Source organism: Schistocerca cancellata, chromosome 2 (assembly GCF_023864275.1).
Source record: "Schistocerca cancellata isolate TAMUIC-IGC-003103 chromosome 2, iqSchCanc2.1, whole genome shotgun sequence".
NCBI lineage: Eukaryota > Metazoa > Arthropoda > Insecta > Orthoptera > Acrididae > Schistocerca > Schistocerca cancellata.
Window position 1 is genome coordinate 247,440,399 of NC_064627.1, and position 21,631 is coordinate 247,462,029.

Below are 21,631 nucleotides of genomic sequence, written 5' to 3' on the forward strand. Positions count from 1 at the left end.
AAGAAGGCTTCCTCTAAGCGACCCATGAATAGGTTGGCGTACGAGGGGGCCATCCTGGTACCCATGGCTGTTCCCTTTAATTGTTGGTATGTCTGGCCTTCAAAAGTGAAGAAGTTGTGGGTCAGGATGAAGCTGGCTAAGGTAATGAGGAAAGAGGTTTTAGGTAGGGCGGCAGGTGATCGGCGTGAAAGGAAGTGCTCCATCGCAGCGAGGCCCTGGACATGCGGAATATTTGTGTATAAGGAAGTGGCATCAATGGTTACAAGGATGGTTTCCGGGGGTAACAGACTGGGTAGGGATTCCAGGCGTTCGAGAAAGTGGTTGGTGTCTTTGATGAAGGATGGGAGACTGCATGTAATGGGTTGAAGGTGTTGATCTACGTAGGCAGAGATGCGTTCTGTGGGGGCTTGGTAACCAGCTACAATGGGACGGCCGGGATGATTGGGTTTGTGAATTTTGGGAAGAAGGTAAAAGGTAGGGGTGCGGGGTGTTGGTGGGGTCAGGAGGTTGATGGAGTCAGGTGAAAGGTTTTGTAGGGGGCCTAAGGTTCTGAGGATTCCTTGAAGCTCCGCCTGGACATCAGGAATGGGATTACCATGGCAAACTTTGTAAGTAGTGTTGTCTGAAAGCTGACGCAGTCCCTCAGCCACATACTCCCGACGATCAAGTACCACAGTCGTGGAACCCTTGTCCGCCGGAAGAATGACGATGGATTGGTCAGCCTTCAGATCACGGATAGCCTGGGCTTCAGCAGTGGTGATGTTGGGAGTAGGATTAAGGTTTTTTAAGAAGGATTGGGAGGCAAGGCTGGAAGTCAGAAATTCCTGGAAGGTTAGGAGAGGGTGATTTTGAGGAAGAGGAGGTGGGTCCCGCTGTGACGGAGGACGGAACTGTTCCAGGCATGGTTCAATTTGGATAGTATCTTGGGGAGTTGGATCATTAGGAGCAGGATTAGGATCATTTTTCTTCGTGGCAAAGTGATATTTCCAGCAGAGAGTACGGGTGTAGGACAGTAAATCTTTGACAAGGGCTGTTTGGTTAAATCTGGGAGTGGGGCTGAAGGTGAGGCCTTTGGATAGGACAGAGGTTTCGGATTGGGAGAGAGGTTTGGAGGAGAGGTTAACTACTGAATTGGGGTGTTGTGGTTCCAGATTGTGTTGATTGGAATTTTGAGGTTTTGGAGGGAGTGGAGCTGGAAGTGGGAGATTGAGTAGATGGGAGAGACTGGGTTTGTGTGCAATGAGAGGAGGTTGAGGTTTGCTGGAAAGGTTGTGAAGGGTGAGTGAGTTGCCTTTCCGGAGGTGGGAAACCAGGAGATTGGATAGTTTTTTAAGGTGGAGGGTGGCATGCTGTTCTAATTTGCGGTTGGCCTGTAGGAGGATGCTCTGAACAACCGGTGTGGATGTGGGAGAGGAAAGATTGAGGACTTTTATTAGGGACAGGAGTTGATGGGTGTGTTGATTGGCTGAGTGGATGTGTAAGTGAAGGATTAGGTGGGTGAGGGCAATGGATTGTTCGGTTTGGAACTGGTATAGGGACTGATGGAAAGAAGGGTTGCAGCCAGAGATGGGAACTTTAAGTGTGAGGACTTTGGGGGTGATGCCAAATGTCAGACAAGCCTGAGAAAATAAAATATGGGAGTGTAATCTGGCTAGGGCGAAGGCATGTTTGCGGAGGGAATGTAAATAAAACTTAATGGGGTCGTTGTGGAGGTGTTGTGAGGGTGACATGGTACTAGAAGGTGGAAAGTGGAACACGAGGCTGAGATGAAAATGAACATAAATATAAAAATATATGGGGAGAGATAAAGGTAAAACTAGAAACCAAATGGAGATCTGGTGTGAAAAAAGGCGAAAAAGGGTTGGTTAGAGCTGGGCTATGTTGATCCTGTGGTGAACTTGTGTAGGTGGATAATGATGTGCATAAAGGTTAGGTGGTTGTGTTGCCGCCAAAACACGTTAAAGGGTGGAGAAATACGGGAAAATTTCGAAAAAACTACGTGAGGATGTATTAAAAGGGTGGTTTGGTGGTGGCAGATTATGGAAATGAAGCTAACAATTGTTTGATGAAGAAATAATGACGTTAAAACCTGTGGGAAGCGGCTAAAAATGATCGATGATGTGAGAAAAACGGAAACGGAAATAAAGCAAAAGATATTAAAACTAGCCGAAAAGGTTGCTTAATAGCTGAAAGGAACTGTTTGTGAACTGGAAACGATGGATTTTATAGCAGCGGTAGTGTTGAAAGCGGAAAAAAAAAAAAAAAATTTTGGTTATGGTTTGGAAGTGGGTTACGTATTATTGAGTATATATCGGCGGGATAAAATTGTATACTGGATTACGGTAAAAAAGGAGAAGGTGAATAGAAAGTAAAACTGCTGGCAAAAACAGAAGGAGGAAATAAGATGACAGAAAAGACTACGAAATGTAACAGTGACAATAACAATAACAATAACAAACGTGATTGTTGGGTTCAAATTAATGATATTAATATAATAGAGGGAAAAATTCCATGTGGGAAAAATATATTTAAAAAGAAAGATGATGAGACTTACCAAACAAAAGCGCTGGCAGGTCGATAGACACACAAACGAACACTAACATACACACAAAATCCAAGCTTTCGCAACAAACTGTTGCCTCATCAGGAAAGAGGGAAGGAGAGAGAAAAAGACGAAAGGATGTGGGTTTTAAAGGAGAGGGTAAGGAGTCATTCCAGTCCCGGGAGCGGAAAGACTTACCTTAGGGGGAAAAAAGGACAGGTATACACTCGCACACACACACATATCCATCCACACATACACAGACACAAGCAGACATTTGTAAAGGCAAAGAGTTTCGTCAGAGATGTCAGTCGGGACGGAAGTACACAGGCAAAGATGATGTTGAAAGACAGGTGAGGTATGAGCGGCGGCAGATTGAAATTAGAAATTAGCGGAGATTGAGGCCTGGCGGATAGCGAGAAGAGAGGATATGCTGAAGGGCAAGTTCCCATCTCCGGAGTTCTGACAGGTTGGTGTTAGTGGGAAGTATCCAGATAACCCGGACGGTGTAACACTGTGCCAAGATGTGCTGGCCGTGCACCAAGGCATGTTTAGCCACAGGGTGATCCTCATTGCCAACAAACACTGTCTGCCTGTGTCCATTCATGCGAATGGACAGTTTGTTGCTGGTCATTCCCACATAGAACGCTTCACAGTGTAGGCAGGTCAGTTGGTAAATCACGTGGGTGCTTTCACACGTGGCTCTGCCTTTGATCGTGTACACCTTCCGGGTTACAGGACTGGAGTAGGTGTGTGGAGGTGTTGTGAGGGTGACATGGTACTAGAAGGTGGAAAGTGGAACACGAGGCTGAGATGAAAATGAACATAAACCTCCACAACGACCCCATTAAGTTTTATTTACATTCCCTCCGCAAACATGCCTTCGCCCTAGCCAGATTACACTCCCATATTTTATTTTCTCAGGCTTGTCTGACATTTGGCATCACCCCCAAAGGCCTCACACTTAAAGTTCCCATCTCTGGCTGCAACCCTTCTTTCCATCAGTCCCTATACCAGTTCCAAACCGAACAATCCATTGCCCTCACCCACCTAATCCTTCACTTACACATCCACTCAGCCAATCAACACACCCATCAACTCCTGTCCCTAATAAAAGTCCTCAATCTTTCCTCTCCCACATCCACACCGGTTGTTCAGAGCATCCTCCTACAGGCCAACCGCAAATTAGAACAGCATGCCACCCTCCACCTTAAAAAACTATCCAATCTCCTGGTTTCCCACCTCCGGAAAGGCAACTCACTCACCCTTCACAACCTTTCCAGCAAACCTCAACCTCCTCTCATTGCACACAAACCCAGTCTCTCCCATCTACTCAATCTCCCACTTCCAGCTCCACTCCCTCCAAAACCTCAAAATTCCAATCAACACAATCTGGAACCACAACACCCCAATTCAGTAGTTAACCTCTCCTCCAAACCTCTCTCCCAATCCGAAACCTCTGTCCTATCCAAAGGCCTCACCTTCAGCCCCACTCCCAGATTTAACCAAACAGCCCTTGTCAAAGATTTACTGTCCTACACCCGTACTCTCTGCTGGAAATATCACTTTGCCACGAAGAAAAATGATCCTAATCCTGCTCCTAATGATCCAACTCCCCAAGATACTATCCAAATTGAACCATGCCTGGAACAGTTCCGTCCTCCGTCACAGCGGGACCCACCTCCTCTTCCTCAAAATCACCCTCTCCTAACCTTCCAGGAATTTCTGACTTCCAGCCTTGCCTCCCAATCCTTCTTAAAAAACCTTAATCCTACTCCCAACATCACCACTGCTGAAGCCCAGGCTATCCGTGATCTGAAGGCTGACCAATCCATCGTCATTCTTCCGGCGGACAAGGGTTCCACGACTGTGGTACTTGATCGTCGGGAGTATGTGGCTGAGGGACTGCGTCAGCTTTCAGACAACACTACTTACAAAGTTTGCCATGGTAATCCCATTCCTGATGTCCAGGCGGAGCTTCAAGGAATCCTCAGAACCTTAGGCCCCCTACAAAACCTTTCACCTGACTCCATCAACCTCCTGACCCCACCAACACCCCGCACCCCTACCTTTTACCTTCTTCCCAAAATTCACAAACCCAATCATCCCGGCCGTCCCATTGTAGCTGGTTACCAAGCCCCCACAGAACGCATCTCTGCCTACGTAGATCAACACCTTCAACCCATTACATGCAGTCTCCCATCCTTCATCAAAGACACCAACCACTTTCTCGAACGCCTGGAATCCCTACCCAGTCTGTTACCCCCGGAAACCATCCTTGTAACCATTGATGCCACTTCCTTATACACAAATATTCCGCATGTCCAGGGCCTCGCTGCGATGGAGCACTTCCTTTCACGCCGATCACCTGCCGCCCTACCTAAAACCTCTTTCCTCATTACCTTAGCCAGCTTCATCCTGACCCACAACTTCTTCACTTTTGAAGGCCAGACATACCAACAATTAAAGGGAACAGCCATGGGTACCAGGATGGCCCCCTCGTACGCCAACCTATTCATGGGTCGCTTAGAGGAAGCCTTCTTGGTTACCCAGGCCTGCCAACCCAAAGTTTGGTACAGATTTATTGATGACATTTTCATGATCTGGACTCACAGTGAAGAAGAACTCCAGAATTTCCTCTCCAACCTCAACTCCTTTGGTTCCATCAGATTCACCTGGTCCTACTCTAAATCCCATGCCACTTTCCTTGACGTTGACCTCCACCTGTCCAATGGCCAGCTTCACACGTCCGTCCACATCAAACCCACCAACAAGCAACAGTACCTCCATTATGACAGCTGCCACCCATTCCACATCAAACGGTCCCTTCCCTACAGCCTAGGTCTTCGTGGCAAACGAATCTGCTCCAGTCCGGAATCCTTGAACCATTACACCAACAACCTGAAAACAGCTTTTGCATCCCGTAACTACCCTCCCGACCTGGTACAGAAGCAAATAACCAGAGCCACTTCCTCATCTCCTCAAACCCGGAACCTTCCACAGAAGAACCCCAAAAGTGCCCCACTTGTGACAGGATACTTTCCGGGACTGGATCAGATTCTGAATGTGGCTCTCCAGCAGGGATACGACTTCCTCAAATCCTGCCCTGAAATGAGATCCATCCTTCATGAAATCCTCCCCACTCCACCAAGAGTGTCTTTCCGCCGTCCACCTAACCTTCGTAACCTCTTAGTTCATCCCTATGAAATCCCCAAACCACCTTCCCTACCCTCTGGCTCCTACCCCTGTAACCGCCCCCGGTGTAAAACCTGTCCCATGCACCCTCCCACCACCACCTACTCCAGTCCTGTAACCCGGAAGGTGTACACGATCAAAGGCAGAGCCACGTGTGAAAGCACCCACGTGATTTACCAACTGACCTGCCTACACTGTGAAGCGTTCTATGTGGGAATGACCAGCAACAAACTGTCCATTCGCATGAATGGACACAGGCAGACAGTGTTTGTTGGCAATGAGGATCACCCTGTGGCTAAACATGCCTTGGTGCACGGCCAGCACATCTTGGCACAGTGTTACACCGTCCGGGTTATCTGGATACTTCCCACTAACACCAACCTGTCAGAACTCCGGAGATGGGAACTTGCCCTTCAGCATATCCTCTCTTCTCGCTATCCGCCAGGCCTCAATCTCCGCTAATTTCTAATTTCAATCTGCCGCCGCTCATACCTCACCTGTCTTTCAACATCATCTTTGCCTGTGTACTTCCGTCCCGACTGACATCTCTGACGAAACTCTTTGCCTTTACAAATGTCTGCTTGTGTCTGTGTATGTGTGGATGGATATGTGTGTGTGTGCGAGTGTATACCTGTCCTTTTTTCCCCCTAAGGTAAGTCTTTCCGCTCCCGGGACTGGAATGACTCCTTACCCTCTCCTTTAAAACCCACATCCTTTCGTCTTTTTCTCTCTCCTTCCCTCTTTCCTGATGAGGCAACAGTTTGTTGCGAAAGCTTGGATTTTGTGTGTATGTTAGTGTTCGTTTGTGTGTCTATCGACCTGCCAGCGCTTTTGTTTGGTAAGTCTCATCATCTTTCTTTTTAAATATATTTTTCCCACATGGAATTTTTCCCTCTATTATATATATATATATATATATATATATATATATATATATATATATATATATATATAGAGGGAAACATTCCACGTGGGAAAAATATATGTAAAAAGAAAGATGATGAGACTTACCAAACAAAAGCGCTGGCAGGTCGATAGACACACAAACAAACACAAACATACACACAAAATTCTAGCTTTCGCAACCAACGGTTGCCTCGTCAGGAAAGAGGAAAGGAGAGGGAAAGACAAAAGGATATGGGTTTTAAGGGAGAGGGTAAGGAGTCATTCCAATCCCGGGGGCGGGAAGACTTACCTTAGGAGGAAAAAAGGACAGGTATACACTCACACACACACACACACACACACATATCCATCCGCATATACACAGACACAAGCAGACATTTGTAAAGGCAAAGAGTTTGGGCAGAGATGTCAGTCGGGGCGGAAGTACAGAGGCAAAGATGATGTTGAAAGACAGGTGAGGTATGAGCGGCGGCAAATTGAAATTAGAAGTTAGCGGAGTTTGAGGCCTGGCGGATAGCGAGAAGAGAGGATATGCTGAAGGGCAAGTTCCCATCTCCGGAGTTCTGACAGGTTGGTGTTAGTGGGAAGTATCCAGATAACCCGGACGGTGTAACACTGTGCCAAGATGTGCTGGCCGTGCACCAAGGCATGTTTAGCCACAGGGTGATCCTCATTACCAACAAACACTGTCTGCCTGTGTCCATTGATGCGAATGGACAGTTTGTTGCTGGTCATTCCCACATAGAACGCTTCACAGTGTAGGCAGGTCAGTTGGTAAATCACGTGGGTGCTTTCACACGTGGCTCTGCCTTTGATCGTATACACCTTCCGGGTTACAGGACTGGAATAGGTGGTGGTGGGAGGGTGCATAGGACAGGTTTTACACCGGGGGCGGTTACAGGGGTAGGAGCCAGAGGGTAGGGAAGGTGGTTTGGGGATTTCATAGGGATGAACTAAGAGGTTACGAAGGTTAGGTGGACGGCGGAAAGACACTCTTGGTGGAGTGGGGAGGATTTCATGAAGGATGGATCTCATTTCAGGGCAGGATTTGAGGAAGTCGTATCCCTGCTGGAGAGCCACATTCAGAATCTGATCCAGTCCCGGAAAGTATCCTGTCAAAAGTGGGGCACTTTTGGGGTTCTTCTGTGGAAGGTTCCGGGTTTGAGGAGATGAGGAAGTGGCTCTGGTTATTTGCTTCTGTACCAGGTCGGGAGGGTAGTTACGGGATGCAAAAGCTGTTTTCAGGTTGTTGGTGTATTGGTTCAAGGATTCCGGACTGGAGCAGATTCGTTTGCCACGAAGACCTAGGCTGTAGGGAAGGGACCGTTTGATGTGGAATGGGTGGCAGCTGTCATAATGGAGGTACTGTTGCTTATTGGTGGGTTTGATGTGGACGGACGTGTGAAGCTGGCCATTGGACAGGTGGAGGTCAACGTCAAGGAAAGTGGCATGGGATTTAGAGTAGGACCAGGTGAATCTGATGGAACCAAAGGAGTTGAGGTTGGAGAGGAAATTCTGGAGTTCTTCTTCACTGTGAGTCCAGATCATGAAAATGTCATCAGTAAATCTGTACCAAACTTTGGGTTGGCAGGCCTGGGTAACCAAGAAGGCTTCCTCTAAGCGACCCATGAATAGGTTGGCATACGAGGGGGCCATCCTGGTACCCATGGCTGTTCCTTTTAATTGTTGGTATGTCTGGCCTTCAGAAGTGAAGAAGTTGTGGGTCAGGATGAAGCTGGCTAAGGTAATGAGGAAAGAGGTTTTAGGTAGGGCAGCAGGTGATCGGCGTGAAAGGAAGTGCTCCATCGCAGCGAGGCCCTGGACATGCGGAATATTTGTGTATAAGGAAGTGGCATCAATGGTAACAAGGATGGTTTCCGGGGGTAACAGACTGGGTAGGGATTCCAGGCGTTTGAGAAAGTGGTTGGTGTCTTTGATGAAGGATGGGAGACTGCATGTAATGGGTTGAAGGTGTTGATCTACGTAAGCAGAGATGCGTTCTGTGGGGGCTTGGTAACCAGCTACAATGGGACGGCCGGGATGATTGGGTTTGTGAATTTTGGGAAGAAGGTAGAAGGTAGGGGTGCGGGGTGTTGGTGGGGTCAGGAGGTTGATGGAGTCTGGTGAAAGGTTTTGTAGGAGGCCTAAGGTTCTGAGGATTCCTTGAAGCTCCGCCTGGACATCAGGAATGGGATTACCTTGGCAAACTTTGTAAGTAGTGTTGTCTGAAAGCTGACGCAGTCCCTCAGCCACATACTCCCGACGATCAAGTACCACAGTCGTGGAACCCTTGTCTGCCGGAAGAATGACGATGGATTGGTCAGCCTTCAGATCACGGATAGCCTGGGCTCCAGCAGTGGTGATGTTGGGAGTAGGATTAAGGTTTTTTAAGAAGGATTGAGAGGCAAGGCTGGAAGTCAGAAATTCCTGGAATTCCAGGTCCTCACAGCTTTACTTCCGGACGTGAGTTGTGCTTCGGTAGCTCAGATGGTAGAACACTTGCCCGTGAAAGGCAAAGGTCCCGAGTTTGAGTCTCGGTCGGGCACACAGTTTTAATCTGCCAGGAAGTTTCATATCAGCGCACACTCCACTGCAGAGTGAAAATCTCATTCTGGAAACATCCCCCAGGCTGTGGCTAAGCCATGTCTTTGCAGTATCCTTTCTTTCAGGAGTGCTAGTTCTACAAGGTTTGCAGGAGAGCTTCTGTAAAGTTTGGAAGGTAGGAGACAAGATACTGGCAGAAGTAAAGCTGTGAGGACCGGGCGTGAGGTGTGCTTCGGTAGCTCAGATGGTAGAGCACTTGCCCGTGAAAGGCAAAGGTCCCGAGTTTGAGTCTCGGTCGGGCACACAGTTTTAATCTGCCAGGAAGTTTCATATCAGCGCACACTCCACTGCAGAGTGAAAATCTCATTCTGGAAACATCCCCCAGGCTGTGGCTAAGCCATGTCTTCGCAGTATCCTTTCTTTCAGGAGTGCTAGTTCTACAAGGTTCACAGAAGAGCTTCTGTAAAGTTTGGAAGGTAGGAGACAAGATACTGGCAGAAGTAAAGCTGTGAGGACCAGGCGTGAGGTGTGCTTCGGTAGCTCAGATGGTAGAGCACTTGCCTGCAAATTACTTCTATAATGTTGTATATATCACTCTTCAATTGTAGACTTAAGATTTTGGTCCTAATTATAAGCTTTTCAAAGTGCTGCTCAAAACAGTCAAAATTGCAATTTTGTCACCCCGATTTATACCATTAGCATGAGCCTTCTTCATGATCACAGTTTCTGCGGTAAAAATTCTAGTGTTCATAGGAAGAAATAGTTTTATATAGCACAGTTGAGAGGGGGAAACTGGCAAAGCAATTCTGCCTATATTATAAATCTACTAAATGCTCTGATCAGTTTGTACCACTGAATTAATTGAGTCTTTGCATGATTAAGTTAAGCACATAGAATTTTGGAGGCTGGAACATAGTCAACTCATGCAACTTTCTAAACATTTATGTTACGCTGTGCTTCAGTGTTAGAGGAATGATACATATCTAGTGAATGTATCCCTTGACTAATAGCAGTATTTTTTAAAAAAACTATTGGCTAGTAATTCCCTTCAGATATAGAGGGGCATTTTTACAGCTTTAATTAGAACAGCATTAGTTGTAGTGATGCACATCTTCTGAAATGTATTGTATCAGTTCTTCTGAGAATATATTAAGGTGTGTTTTCACCTTATAGCTGTAATGTAGGTATGAGCAGATCAGGTCTCTCTTCTTATGCTATATGCCACAGATCTCATCACTTTTATATACACACAAACCCCCTCATGCCCCCCCCCCCCCCCCCCACTGCCCCTGTCCCTGTCCCTCTTTTCACATATTTCTTTGAGATGCCACACCATAAATGTTCTTAACATGAGAGACATAGTAAATGCATCAATCACATTCCTCAACTAAATGGCAGACCTGTGCCAATGTGAATAATATATGTATTCTTCAATGCTGTAGATACTACTAATTATTAGCATCTGTTTCTACTTTCTTAAAGAAATGTTTTTATGTTACAATGTAGTTGCTGCTCACCATATAGCAGAGATGTTGAGTCACAGAAAGGCACAACTCTTGGATTTTCATTGTTTGTTTATATGTTCTCCATTTCTGCAGGCAATGTACTGATATTAATTTAGGTTGATCTGACACACCTCCCTGCCAAGAGACTTCCATCTACTTCTCTATGAAAATCATTTCTACTAATTTTGTAATTGTGTAATTGTCTGCTTAATTGGGAAAATTCCACACATTTTCAGGCAACACACACTCATATTAGGTTTGTTGGGAATATTTCTGTACCAAATGATACATTAATGTTAACAGTTAGATTAATCTTTTTAGCTTCATCTACATCTGCTTACATACTCCACAAGGCTGTGACATGTGGTGGAGGCTACCTTGTATGATTACTAGTAATTTCCTATCCTATTCTACTAACAAATAAAGCGAGCAAAAAATGACTGCCTATATACCTCCATATGAGCCCTAATTTCTCTTGCCTTATCTTCATGGTCCTTATGTGAAATGGAGGTTGGTGCTGTTAGAATCGTTCAGCATTCAGCTTCGGATGCTGGTTCTCTAAAGTTTCTCAATAGTGTTCCCTTCCAGGGATTCCCATTTGAGTTCCTGAAGCATCTCTGTAATACTTGCACATTGAGCAAACCTACCAGTAAGGTAGCCTACCTCTGAATAGCTTTGATGTCTTCCTTTGATCTGACTGGGTGGGTATCCCAAACACTTGATCAGTAGTCCAGAATAGGTTGCACGAGTGTTGATACATTGTCTCATTTAGAGATGCACCACTTTTTTAAAATATTCTTCCAATAAACCAAAATCAACCATTCACCTTCTGTACTACCATCATTACATGCTCATTCCATTTCATAATGCTTTGCAACATTACGTCTAGATATTTGATTGACTTTACTGTGTCAAACAGTGTATTGCTGATGCTAGGATTGTTTTTGCTACTCATTAACTTACATTTTTCCACATTTAGAGCTAGCTGCTATTTGTCACACCAACTGAAAATTTTGTCTACGTCATCTTGTATCCCCAAGCAGTCACTTGATGATGACACCTTCCTGTACACCACAGCATCCTGTGCATAGATTGCTATTCACCCTATATGTCAGATAATTTACATACATAAAGAATAAGAGCAGTCCTTTCACACTTCCTGAGTCCACTCCCTACATTACTCTTGTCTCAGACAAACACTCATTGTTAAGGACAATGTACTAGATTCTGTTACTTAAGAAGTCTTTGAGCCACTCACATATCTGGGTAACTATTCTGTATGCTCGTACCTTCATTAAAAGTCTGCGGTGGGGCACTGTGTCAAATGCCTTTCATCCATGGTTTACAGGATATTGTATGGGAAAAGGGCAAGCTGAGTTTTACATGAGCAATGCTTCCTAAACCATGCTGATTTACTGATAAAAACTTTTCTGTATAAATGAAATTTACTATAGTACAACTGAGAATATGTTCAGTAGTTTTGCAGTGAGCCATTGTTATCTCAGTTGCTTTGATGGCCTTCTTTTCTGTATTTTGTATAATGTTTGTAAAATTACCTGCCAATTCAAAAAGTTTTGGGATTGGATTAATATTTAAAAAAAGTTAAGATAATAGTATTAAATATTCAGATGTTCTACAAAGTCTCCTCCCATTTGAGAACAATGCACAGTAAATTTATGACAAAGTGTCAGAAAAGTCCTTCTTTGGGATGTTGTTCAACTCGCATGTCATATTGGCTCGAATGTCAGTTACGTTATCAAAGCACTGACTCTTGATATGAATTTCTGCACTTTGTCATTTTGTGATAGATTCATATTGATAACAATAAGTTTCATCATACCTGATGACTTTTTCCAGAAAAGAATTTTCCACATTTTCCACATTTTGTATTTGACTCAAGTCATGGCAAGTGTTCAGGTTCTGTTTTTGTTAGAGAGTTATTGTGTGTGCAACAAACTTTGTACACACTTTTTACTTCTTCAAAACATTCTAGGGAAAGCCTTCAACACTTTGAGATCTTGCTCCATTGAGATTTGTGGCATGACACTGTTGACACATTATGGCTGCTCATCCACCGCTAACCACTGTCTGCACACAGCTCGAATGCACATCTGCTGTTTACAGTTGTTTGTTCCAGCTTTCATCATAATTACTGTGCTGACACTGCTTGTACACCAGGCATACAATCAGTCTCTTAATGTTTTGGATGGGTAGTGTATATCAGCACTCTGTATGGGATGTAAAGGAGTTTTTCCTTCATTATAAGTTGAATCTCGAATTCAAAGAGGGGCCCAATTCCACGAGACCATTTTTGTGAGAAATCAAGAAAAACTGTTTAAAATTTAGAATTGAGTATTACAACATGGAAAAATTATTTTAAGCAAATATTTTTAATTCATATATAAACTCAAAGCATGAAAATGCATTTCAAACTTGTTTAAGTGAATTATTAAAAATGAAAATTTTGGGCCCTTCTTGGAATCTGATACCATAGAAAAGAAAATTTGCCTGAAATAACAGTACTTCTGGGATATTAAAATAAGTTGTTGCAGTAAATAAAATTTTAAAACAACTAATAAAGTAATGCAAATTTCCTATAGTTTCATTTTACACACAGTATTTATCCTCAGATACATTTTTCAAAGCAGAGCGATTCTGTGAACTTATAACCACTTGTGGTCTTGTTATATTATTCCACTTCACTGTCATATTCTACATTTTCTGCAAACTGAAGTGTTTCCATATATTCTTAATAATTCTTGTCTTAAATGCATTCTTATTTTACTTAAATCTTGCAGTTTTGTTTGGTTTACAGGAACTGCAGGCGTGTACAAAGATCACATGGAAAATCTGGTGTACCCTTATATAAAATGTATGAACTATCTTCTTAAATCTCTCTCTTTTTATTAAAGATGAGAGAAATGCAACCATGGCATGGTTTTTGTTTTTCCCAACAGCATTATCACTGAAAAGATACAACATTTTGACATTTTTATCTAACTTTTCATTAAATTATTTGTAAAAGGAACTGATTATCCCATTTCCCCATTTTTGCTTTTGTTTCAGGCCACAAAAAAAGTTTTAGATTCTTTGGTTGTGTCACTGTATATACCAAAAACATGCAACCACAGTTGTCTTAAATAAAATATTTCATGGATTGGTAAATGAGGAAATGGTATGTTTACCATAAAATCAAAACACAATATTTCTGCTTCATCAGTAGTCCCAGCCTTTTCTTCATACTTTTTTTAAACTGGAATAAAATACCTTAGCTTTGGTTTTACAGGCTGCAAGATCTTTTTGAAGCCAATCTCTTACCTCTTTACTCTTCTCTGCATGAATTTGGATCTTCTTTTGATTGCAAAAGTTACAAATATATGTTTTTGGGCTCCCAAAAGCATAATTAAAATGATCTCTAACACACTTAACATAACACCTGTATGTTACTACGGATTTCACTTTTTCTACATCAGTATTTCTAGCTACAATTTCATCATAATTATCTGGATCATTTATTTGCAAAAATGTACAATATATTTTTGAAAGAGACAAATCAGCAGATAAATATCTTCTTTTCATGTTGTCTTTTGATTTTACATAATGAATCACTCTGTAAGGAAAAATCTTCTACTTTTGCTCAACATCTATTATTATGTTTCCCTGATCAACAGGAGTCTGCTTGCGCTTTCAACATAGCTATTCTTCTAAGTCATTTCACAGATACACCATGTAAACTGACAAGAACTTCATGACACACAGTTCCACATTCTGTACCTGCAGTAACCTAAAATTAGAGAAATATGACTTCATGTAAAAAGAAAGTGTTGAATTTACAAATATTAACCCTGTTGGCAGTTGCATTGCTTGTTGTTTTGTGTTTCAAGCAGCACATTTTATATGCAAATTGAAGGTTGATAGGGGGAGAAAGGAAAGGGAAGGAAGGGGATTACTGCTGTCAGTTGCATAGGGACAGTATTCAGAATCAGCGGTGACAAGGGAAAATGTGTACCAGACCGGGATTCAAACCCAGGATCTTCTATTTACTAAGCAGCTACATTAACCACTGTGCCATCCAGGCCAAAGTGTTATCTCAGCTGTGCAAAATATCCCTAATTCCTCATGGTCAATCCACTTTCCCATCAAGTGCCACACATCCACAGTCCCCGTCCATTTACTCCATGTTCGCTACTCTGAGATTCCCACAGGAGGTTGGATGTATTTATGCATCCACACTGAAAAAGATGGATCCATTGCCCAGCTAGGTGAATGTGTGGTGTCTGTTCTCTTGGACATGTCTTGATGAACAGACACCATGCATCCATATCAGCAATACATTTTGTTATTGTCACCTGCATATGATATATTTAATAGGTCTTTTGTGAATAACTAAACAAAAATGAAATTACTTTTTTCTGTACTTTTCTTAAAATACATTATAAATAAGGTGATGTGGTCTTTGATGGTTCCTTTCTTCCAGTTTAAGATATTTACACTTTACTTTCACATGTGTAATCATGCCTGGTAAAATTGCATCTTGTCCATTTAGATCTCCTAATTTTTCAAACAGTTTTTATGCACTATTCTGAAAAGTAGTGCTAACATGAACATCAACGCATAAAGTACAGATTTTTTATGAGCTAAAATCCCTAAACAGTAAAACAACTTATGAATAAATATCATGCAGATCTGAACAAGTAAACATAAAACTAAAATGCATAATTCACACACTTTTATTCTGAGTCCAATCCTGTTCATTTTGTTTTCTTTTCACATTTACTTCATTAAAATCATTCTCTGAAACACTACTAGCAGATGAAGGGTCAGCCATTTGCGCAACTATTGCTCTGTGACTGTGCTGCCACATAGTGAGAGTTCTGAAAAACAGGTCATTGAATTCCAAGATTGGCCCAACTCCAGTCACTTGAGCCTTCTTCCTATTTGCAGAATTTTCAACGTATTATTTCAAGCTCTAAAATTGGAAGTTGGGCTGCCAGTGGCATTCTGCAGAAGCATGGCTAGAAAATGAATGGTTTGCACATGAACTCTCAAAATCACAAGTAATGGGAGTTGGGCCCCACTTCAAATCCTGGACTCAATTGTAGATCTTTGAATGTCTTCCTTTCTGATGGTATTAGTGGGCCATTACAAATGAATGAATATGACCATGCACATTTTTCTACCATTGCTCATGATTTCAGTTTGATTCACAACTGTTCTGATTTATGGGACTAAAAACATTAGGATACAATGACTCTTTTGTTTAATGAGCAGTGTATAATGGACTTGGGCTTTATGGTCCACAGGCAGTTATCAGAACTGGGTGAGAACTGGGCTGGTGCTGAGGACTCTGCAACAGTGGCCAACTGTGCACTGTCCTTGTCTGCACGGCCTGACAGTGCAGGTCCTGAGGTGGCTGCTGCTTGCCTGCAGTCACTAAGGGATTGCTTTGATGGTGAACAGTGGACACACAATGGACCTGCTCTCCTTACACGCATCCTTGCGCAGCGATGCAATGCTGATAGTGTAAGTACAAGTAAATGTACTGACCTACCTCGTTAACTTGTTTTGGTGCATGTTTCATGTCTATCATGAATATTTTTTGCAATGAAAATTCTTAAACCAGTTCTGTTGTCTACTTTTCTTAAAGGATGTATTTTTGTGATCACTTCTATTATAAAACATAGTTTATCTTACTTTTGTTTGTTTTTCTTTGTAAAAGATTAATTAAATTATTTTCCTCATTCTACATTTTGAATACTTACTTTTCTATAAATCACAATTGAACAGTATATTTGCTGGACCATACTCCTCCATCAAACCACATTTTTTTAAATTTTGATTGGTCAAGGTGTATCAGGTTGATTGAACCTACTGATACCAGATGTTAGCCTTATCCTGTAACATAATGATGATATAGTATGTCAAAAAGAAAGGGAAAATGCCTATTTTTTAATACATAGGCTGTGGCAACAGACTGATATATAATGTAGTCTGAGATACAGGCAAGAGTAACAAGAGTTAGTGGAGCCAACAAATGTTAACAGTAAATGTTAGTTGTGGTGCAATACTGATCTGTAAACATAGCCTCAGGCCTAGTTTAGGTTGGAAGATGGCAGTTTGATTGTAAGGTGGCGAAGCAGTGTCAAAAACATTAGTTATTTCAAAATTTTCTTCCCTAAATTTAACTTTTATGTTTGTTGAATTTTCATGAATTATGTTGCTTACTTTTTAATTTTTTGTTTTTGATACCAGATTTTGAGATTTCCTGTCTGTCATTTCTCTGTTTGCAGAGACCTGGAAATTATCCTGTTGTTGTGCCATTGTAGGACATTCTGTAGTGAATTATTGACATTGTCCCAGTTTTCATCCTTTCTTTTACCTCAGATTTTGTTTCTGAATTTATCTCTTTCATTTATTATTTCTGTACTGATACCTGCCCATTTTAGATCTACTTCTATTTCTTGAAGCCAGTTTTTTTATTGAACTGTGTACTATGTTAAAAATCCTCTTTGTGAATCTGTTGTTCATGTTGTGTCCACAGGATTTGAAGCAGCATTTTCTGATCATAACTGTGAGTCTATCTGTATGTTTGTCTAATTCTTTGGTTGGTCCCTTCATCCATATACCATCTCTGTGTATTGTTCACACCTGATGCTCTGTCTGTGGTCATTTTTGATGCACAGTTGGCTTTTGGTACTACAGCTGTATTGTAGTGCCTGAGTTTGGCCTGTCTTGATATGTTTCTTTTATTTTAGTGTGCCCATGTGAGTTTTTATGCTTTCTGAAGTTTTTCTGTTCCTGTATGTTGGCTGCCTTGTCTGATCCTCCTATTTGTGTACGCTGGCAGAAAAAAAGTATGAGCAACAGTTGGCACAACAGTGACACAATGAACTGTTAGTGTTACAAATTGGTTACTTCCAGGACAGCTCTGGGCCAGGCATCCTGTAGCACGCATTCCACTGACTCTAGGCCACCACCATTTGCAACTTCAGTGGCATTAAGCAAGAGCTTGTTGTAAGTCAGAGGAGAGATCTGTTGTGTTTTCTGATGAAAGCTGGTCCTGCCTCAATGCCAGCAATGACAGTATGCTAGTTAGGAGGAGGCCAGGTGACCACCTGCAACCAACAGCACGATTTCATTTGACAGCAGGTGCAGGGATCCTGACTGCACATTTGCACATCAGTCTGATGATTTGACCTGTTGTGCTGCCATTTATGAACAGCATGCCAGGGAATGTTTCTCAGCAGGATAATGCTCACCCCCCATACTGCTGTTTTAACACAACAAGCTCTACAAAGTGTCGACATGTTGCCTTGGGCTGCTCGATCACTAGATCTGTTTCCAGCCAAGCACGCATGGGACATCATCAGATGACAACTCCAGCAGCATCCACAACCAGCATTAACCCACCCTGTATTGACCAATAAAACACAACACACATGGAAGTCCATCCTACAAACTGACATCCTGCACCTGTACACCACAATGCCTGCACATTTGCATGCTTGCATTCATCATCCTGTCAGTTACAATGGTTATTCATGTGCCAGCATTTGAAGCTTGCAATGGTTTTTCTCAGACTTACTGGTAAGGTAAAGGATTGCTAAGCAGGGCACATAGGCTCTTGTGGAATCCATACTGTAACACAATAAACAGCACAACAGCCATAATCCAAAGAACAAGCAATACAATTCAATGAATACAGGTGTTACACTACTTACTATGCTATTACCAGTGAACTTTACTTAGTATCCCCCTCCCATGAAAATCGCAACCACACTGTTCTACCATTGGTAAGGTATAGCAACTTGGGTTGCTGGAGTGGAATACTGACCCCATTGGGTTGCTGGAGTGGAATACTGACCCCATTTGAGGATACAAAATTTTATTTTCACTGGTAACAACACATTGATTAATCAGCATTTGCAAATTGCAGTGATTTAAACTGTTTATTCAACTGTTTAAAAGAAATGAGAATAATTCAAAAAATTTTAAAAGTTATGGCTCAATTTTAAGTTACTAAAAAATTACCTTACACAAATATAACTTCAACATAACTGCAGATCTGAGCTTACTAGTTGTGAAATTAAGTCAATTATCTGACCTTGTGAATATGAAAAATAACAATTTGTAAAAGCTATTAGGTTTCAAAAATACTCAAATAGCAAGATCTCATAAATAACATTTGGCCATATGATGTTATGATAGCTTGAAAAATCTACATAGCAATCGGCACATTCTCGATGTTTTCCATTCGTATTGACACATGTCTGAATTCTGTGCTCGAGTGACAACAACAGGCAAGAGGGCCTACGCACACCAATAATGGCTTCTAGTACACACAAACCCAGTATTAATATACAGTTCACTAAAATACTAAAACCAACAGCCAAGCACTGGGTAGCGCCATATGTAGGAAGAGATGTTAAACGTTATAGTGTGACAACCGCAGTTACTGTTAAAGCAGTAGTTCATTAAACAATCTCCTATGACATGAAATTTCACTTGATAAATTTATAAACCACATCTAGCTCAAGGTGATAATGACCAGACAATCCGCACACAATCTTAAACTTTGACTCAAAAAATTGACCACTTAACATATTCACAATAATAATAAAAAAGGAATTGCTGAATATTGGTCAGACTTGTATTTCGAGATAAATGCAAGTGAACCAGGGCACAGCGCAGTTTTATGGACTTGCAATACCAAGTATCCTGGACCCAAGTCCAAATAGTTTATGGAACGACGAGTGAAAATCTAAGTGTCTACACGAAGCAATCACATCCAAAAGTTCCAACACAGAATGGCTCACTATTTAAAGGTAGTCTAGGAGCTTGCTGCTAACATGCATGCCAGGGTAAACTCATGCACTCTCCTCAGGATTCAGAATATACACGACTCTTAAACAGAGCCTAATTTGACCAATGACTGCTTCCGCACTCCAGTTCTGCTTGCCACCACACCCAGGCACCAGAATGTCAACACTGTCCATCCTCACAGTTCACCAAGTGCTGACTGACTACTCGAAATGCTCCATGCGCTGTCTTCCCTCTGTCGCTGCTGCTGACTGAGTCTCCGTCACTGCCCTCGACTGAATCTCACATCGTGAGCCATGGCCCTCTTAAATAGAGGGCTCTAGCCAACCATGACACCACAAAGCACATAACTTCAACTGAGGAACTGTCTGGCCATGAGCATCGCAGGAAGTCACAGCTCATTTACATTATTCTGTGAACTTGTGATGTTAATCACTTAAGTATGTTACATAGACAATGTATTTTCAAAATTTCATTACTCTATGTTAATTATTTCAAGTTGGGATTGTTTTCCATTAGATATTTGAATTTTTCCACTATTTTAACACTTCTGTGTTTTGTGTGCATGGCTTGTGTGGTGTTCTTCCTTTCCATGTATTGCATTTTCTCATGTGATATCTGTAGACCTGTTCTGGCACAGACTTCACTTAAGTGTTCCAGTGCTTTTGTGTATTGTCTGCAGGTCATCTGCAAATTCTAGGCATTTTATGGTTTTTTTTTTTTGCACATGTTCTGCTTAACTGAAACCCTTTTACTTTTTCTTCCCATTGCTTGATAATGTTGTCCAACAGCATGTTGAATGAAAGTGGTGAGAGCCCATTTCCTCATCTGACCACTATATGTATGTCAAATGGTTGAGATTTTGCTTTTTATGTAATGTGGTGTCTGAACTGAACAGATTTGGAACCTGTGAACACACTTGAAAAATCAGGCAGATGAAGAACACTGTAGTCCAAACTGTGGACTTTAAGAAGGCCTAAAACTCCACCTAGAGCACTCATACAACAGACATTCACTGTCTGTTGTATGGGTTCCCTAGTTTTTCTGTGTGTTCCTTTCTGTATGTGGAGTTGTACACCTCCTTCAAGTCCACAATCGGACTACAATGTTGCTCACCTGCGTGACTTTCAGGAGTGTTCGCAGGTTCCAAATATGTTAAATATAATTATGACCTTTCTCTTTTGCAGCCTGCTGGGTATTCACCTATCTCTATATCAGCATGTTGTTCCAGTCTGTTGGGTAATGCATTGGGAAGAATTTTGTAAGTGACCAGTAATAACGAGATACCTTTGTAATTATTAGAATGTCTTGTTGTCCTTTTTGTGCAGTCGGTGGATGAATGAAAATTTCCATTCCTGTCAGATTTTCTCTGTAATCCAGTTTTTTGCAAGAATTTTGTGAATATTCGGTGTGATGTTTTGGTCCTTTTTTTAAATCTCCTCTACCTCTGTGATTGTAGGCTGTTTCAAATCAGCATTTGGTTTTGCTTTGATGAATTTTTTCTTTAGGTTTTGCAGTTGAGGAGTTTATCAAAGTATTTTTTAAGGAATTTTCCAGTATTCTCCAGTATTTCTTTCTAGAGGTTGTCTGTTCATTCGAAGCAGATATTTGAAGACTGATAACTGCTTATTGATTATCCCTGAATATTCTTTAAAAGTTTATCATATTATTCCTTTTAAAGTCTTCCTTGATTTCATTTAGTTTACTTCTGCTGTATACCCTTTACACTTTTTTAATATATTTAGAGGACTGTTTTCATTTCTGGACTTAATGGAAATCCTGCCATGTTTCTGTTACTGTTCAACTTCTTCCACACCTGAAATCTACATTTAGTGGTCTGATCTCAGGTTGTTTTCCACCATCTATGTTTGTGTTTTCTAGGAGTTTGACCCCAATGCCTTGCCTTCTTAACTATCTTCAACCCGAAGTGTCCAGTTTTGTGTTGTTTTTTGATTAATTTCTTCAATAATTTTGCCTTTGTTTACTTTCAAGTATGGCAACAGCCTTGCCTCAGTGGTTACACCAGTTCCTGTGAGATCACTGAAGTTAAGCGCTGTCAGCCATGGTCGGCACTTGGATGGCTGATCATCCAGGCCGCCATGCGCTGTTGCCATTTTTC

General features: G+C 41.9%; 1 protein-coding gene across 4 annotated transcripts in view; it reads left to right on the forward strand.

The window, feature by feature from the left end:
* LOC126161579 (lactosylceramide 4-alpha-galactosyltransferase-like) overlaps positions 1–21,631 on the forward strand; it is a 441,277-nt gene that overhangs the window by 400,480 nt on the left and 19,166 nt on the right. For all 4 annotated transcript variants that reach the window (XM_049917522.1, XM_049917521.1, XM_049917520.1 and 1 more), the window contains one exon: positions 15,996–16,215. In XM_049917522.1, coding sequence (XP_049773479.1) covers positions 15,996–16,215 — 220 coding nt within the window. The remainder of the gene's footprint in view (positions 1–15,995; positions 16,216–21,631) is intronic.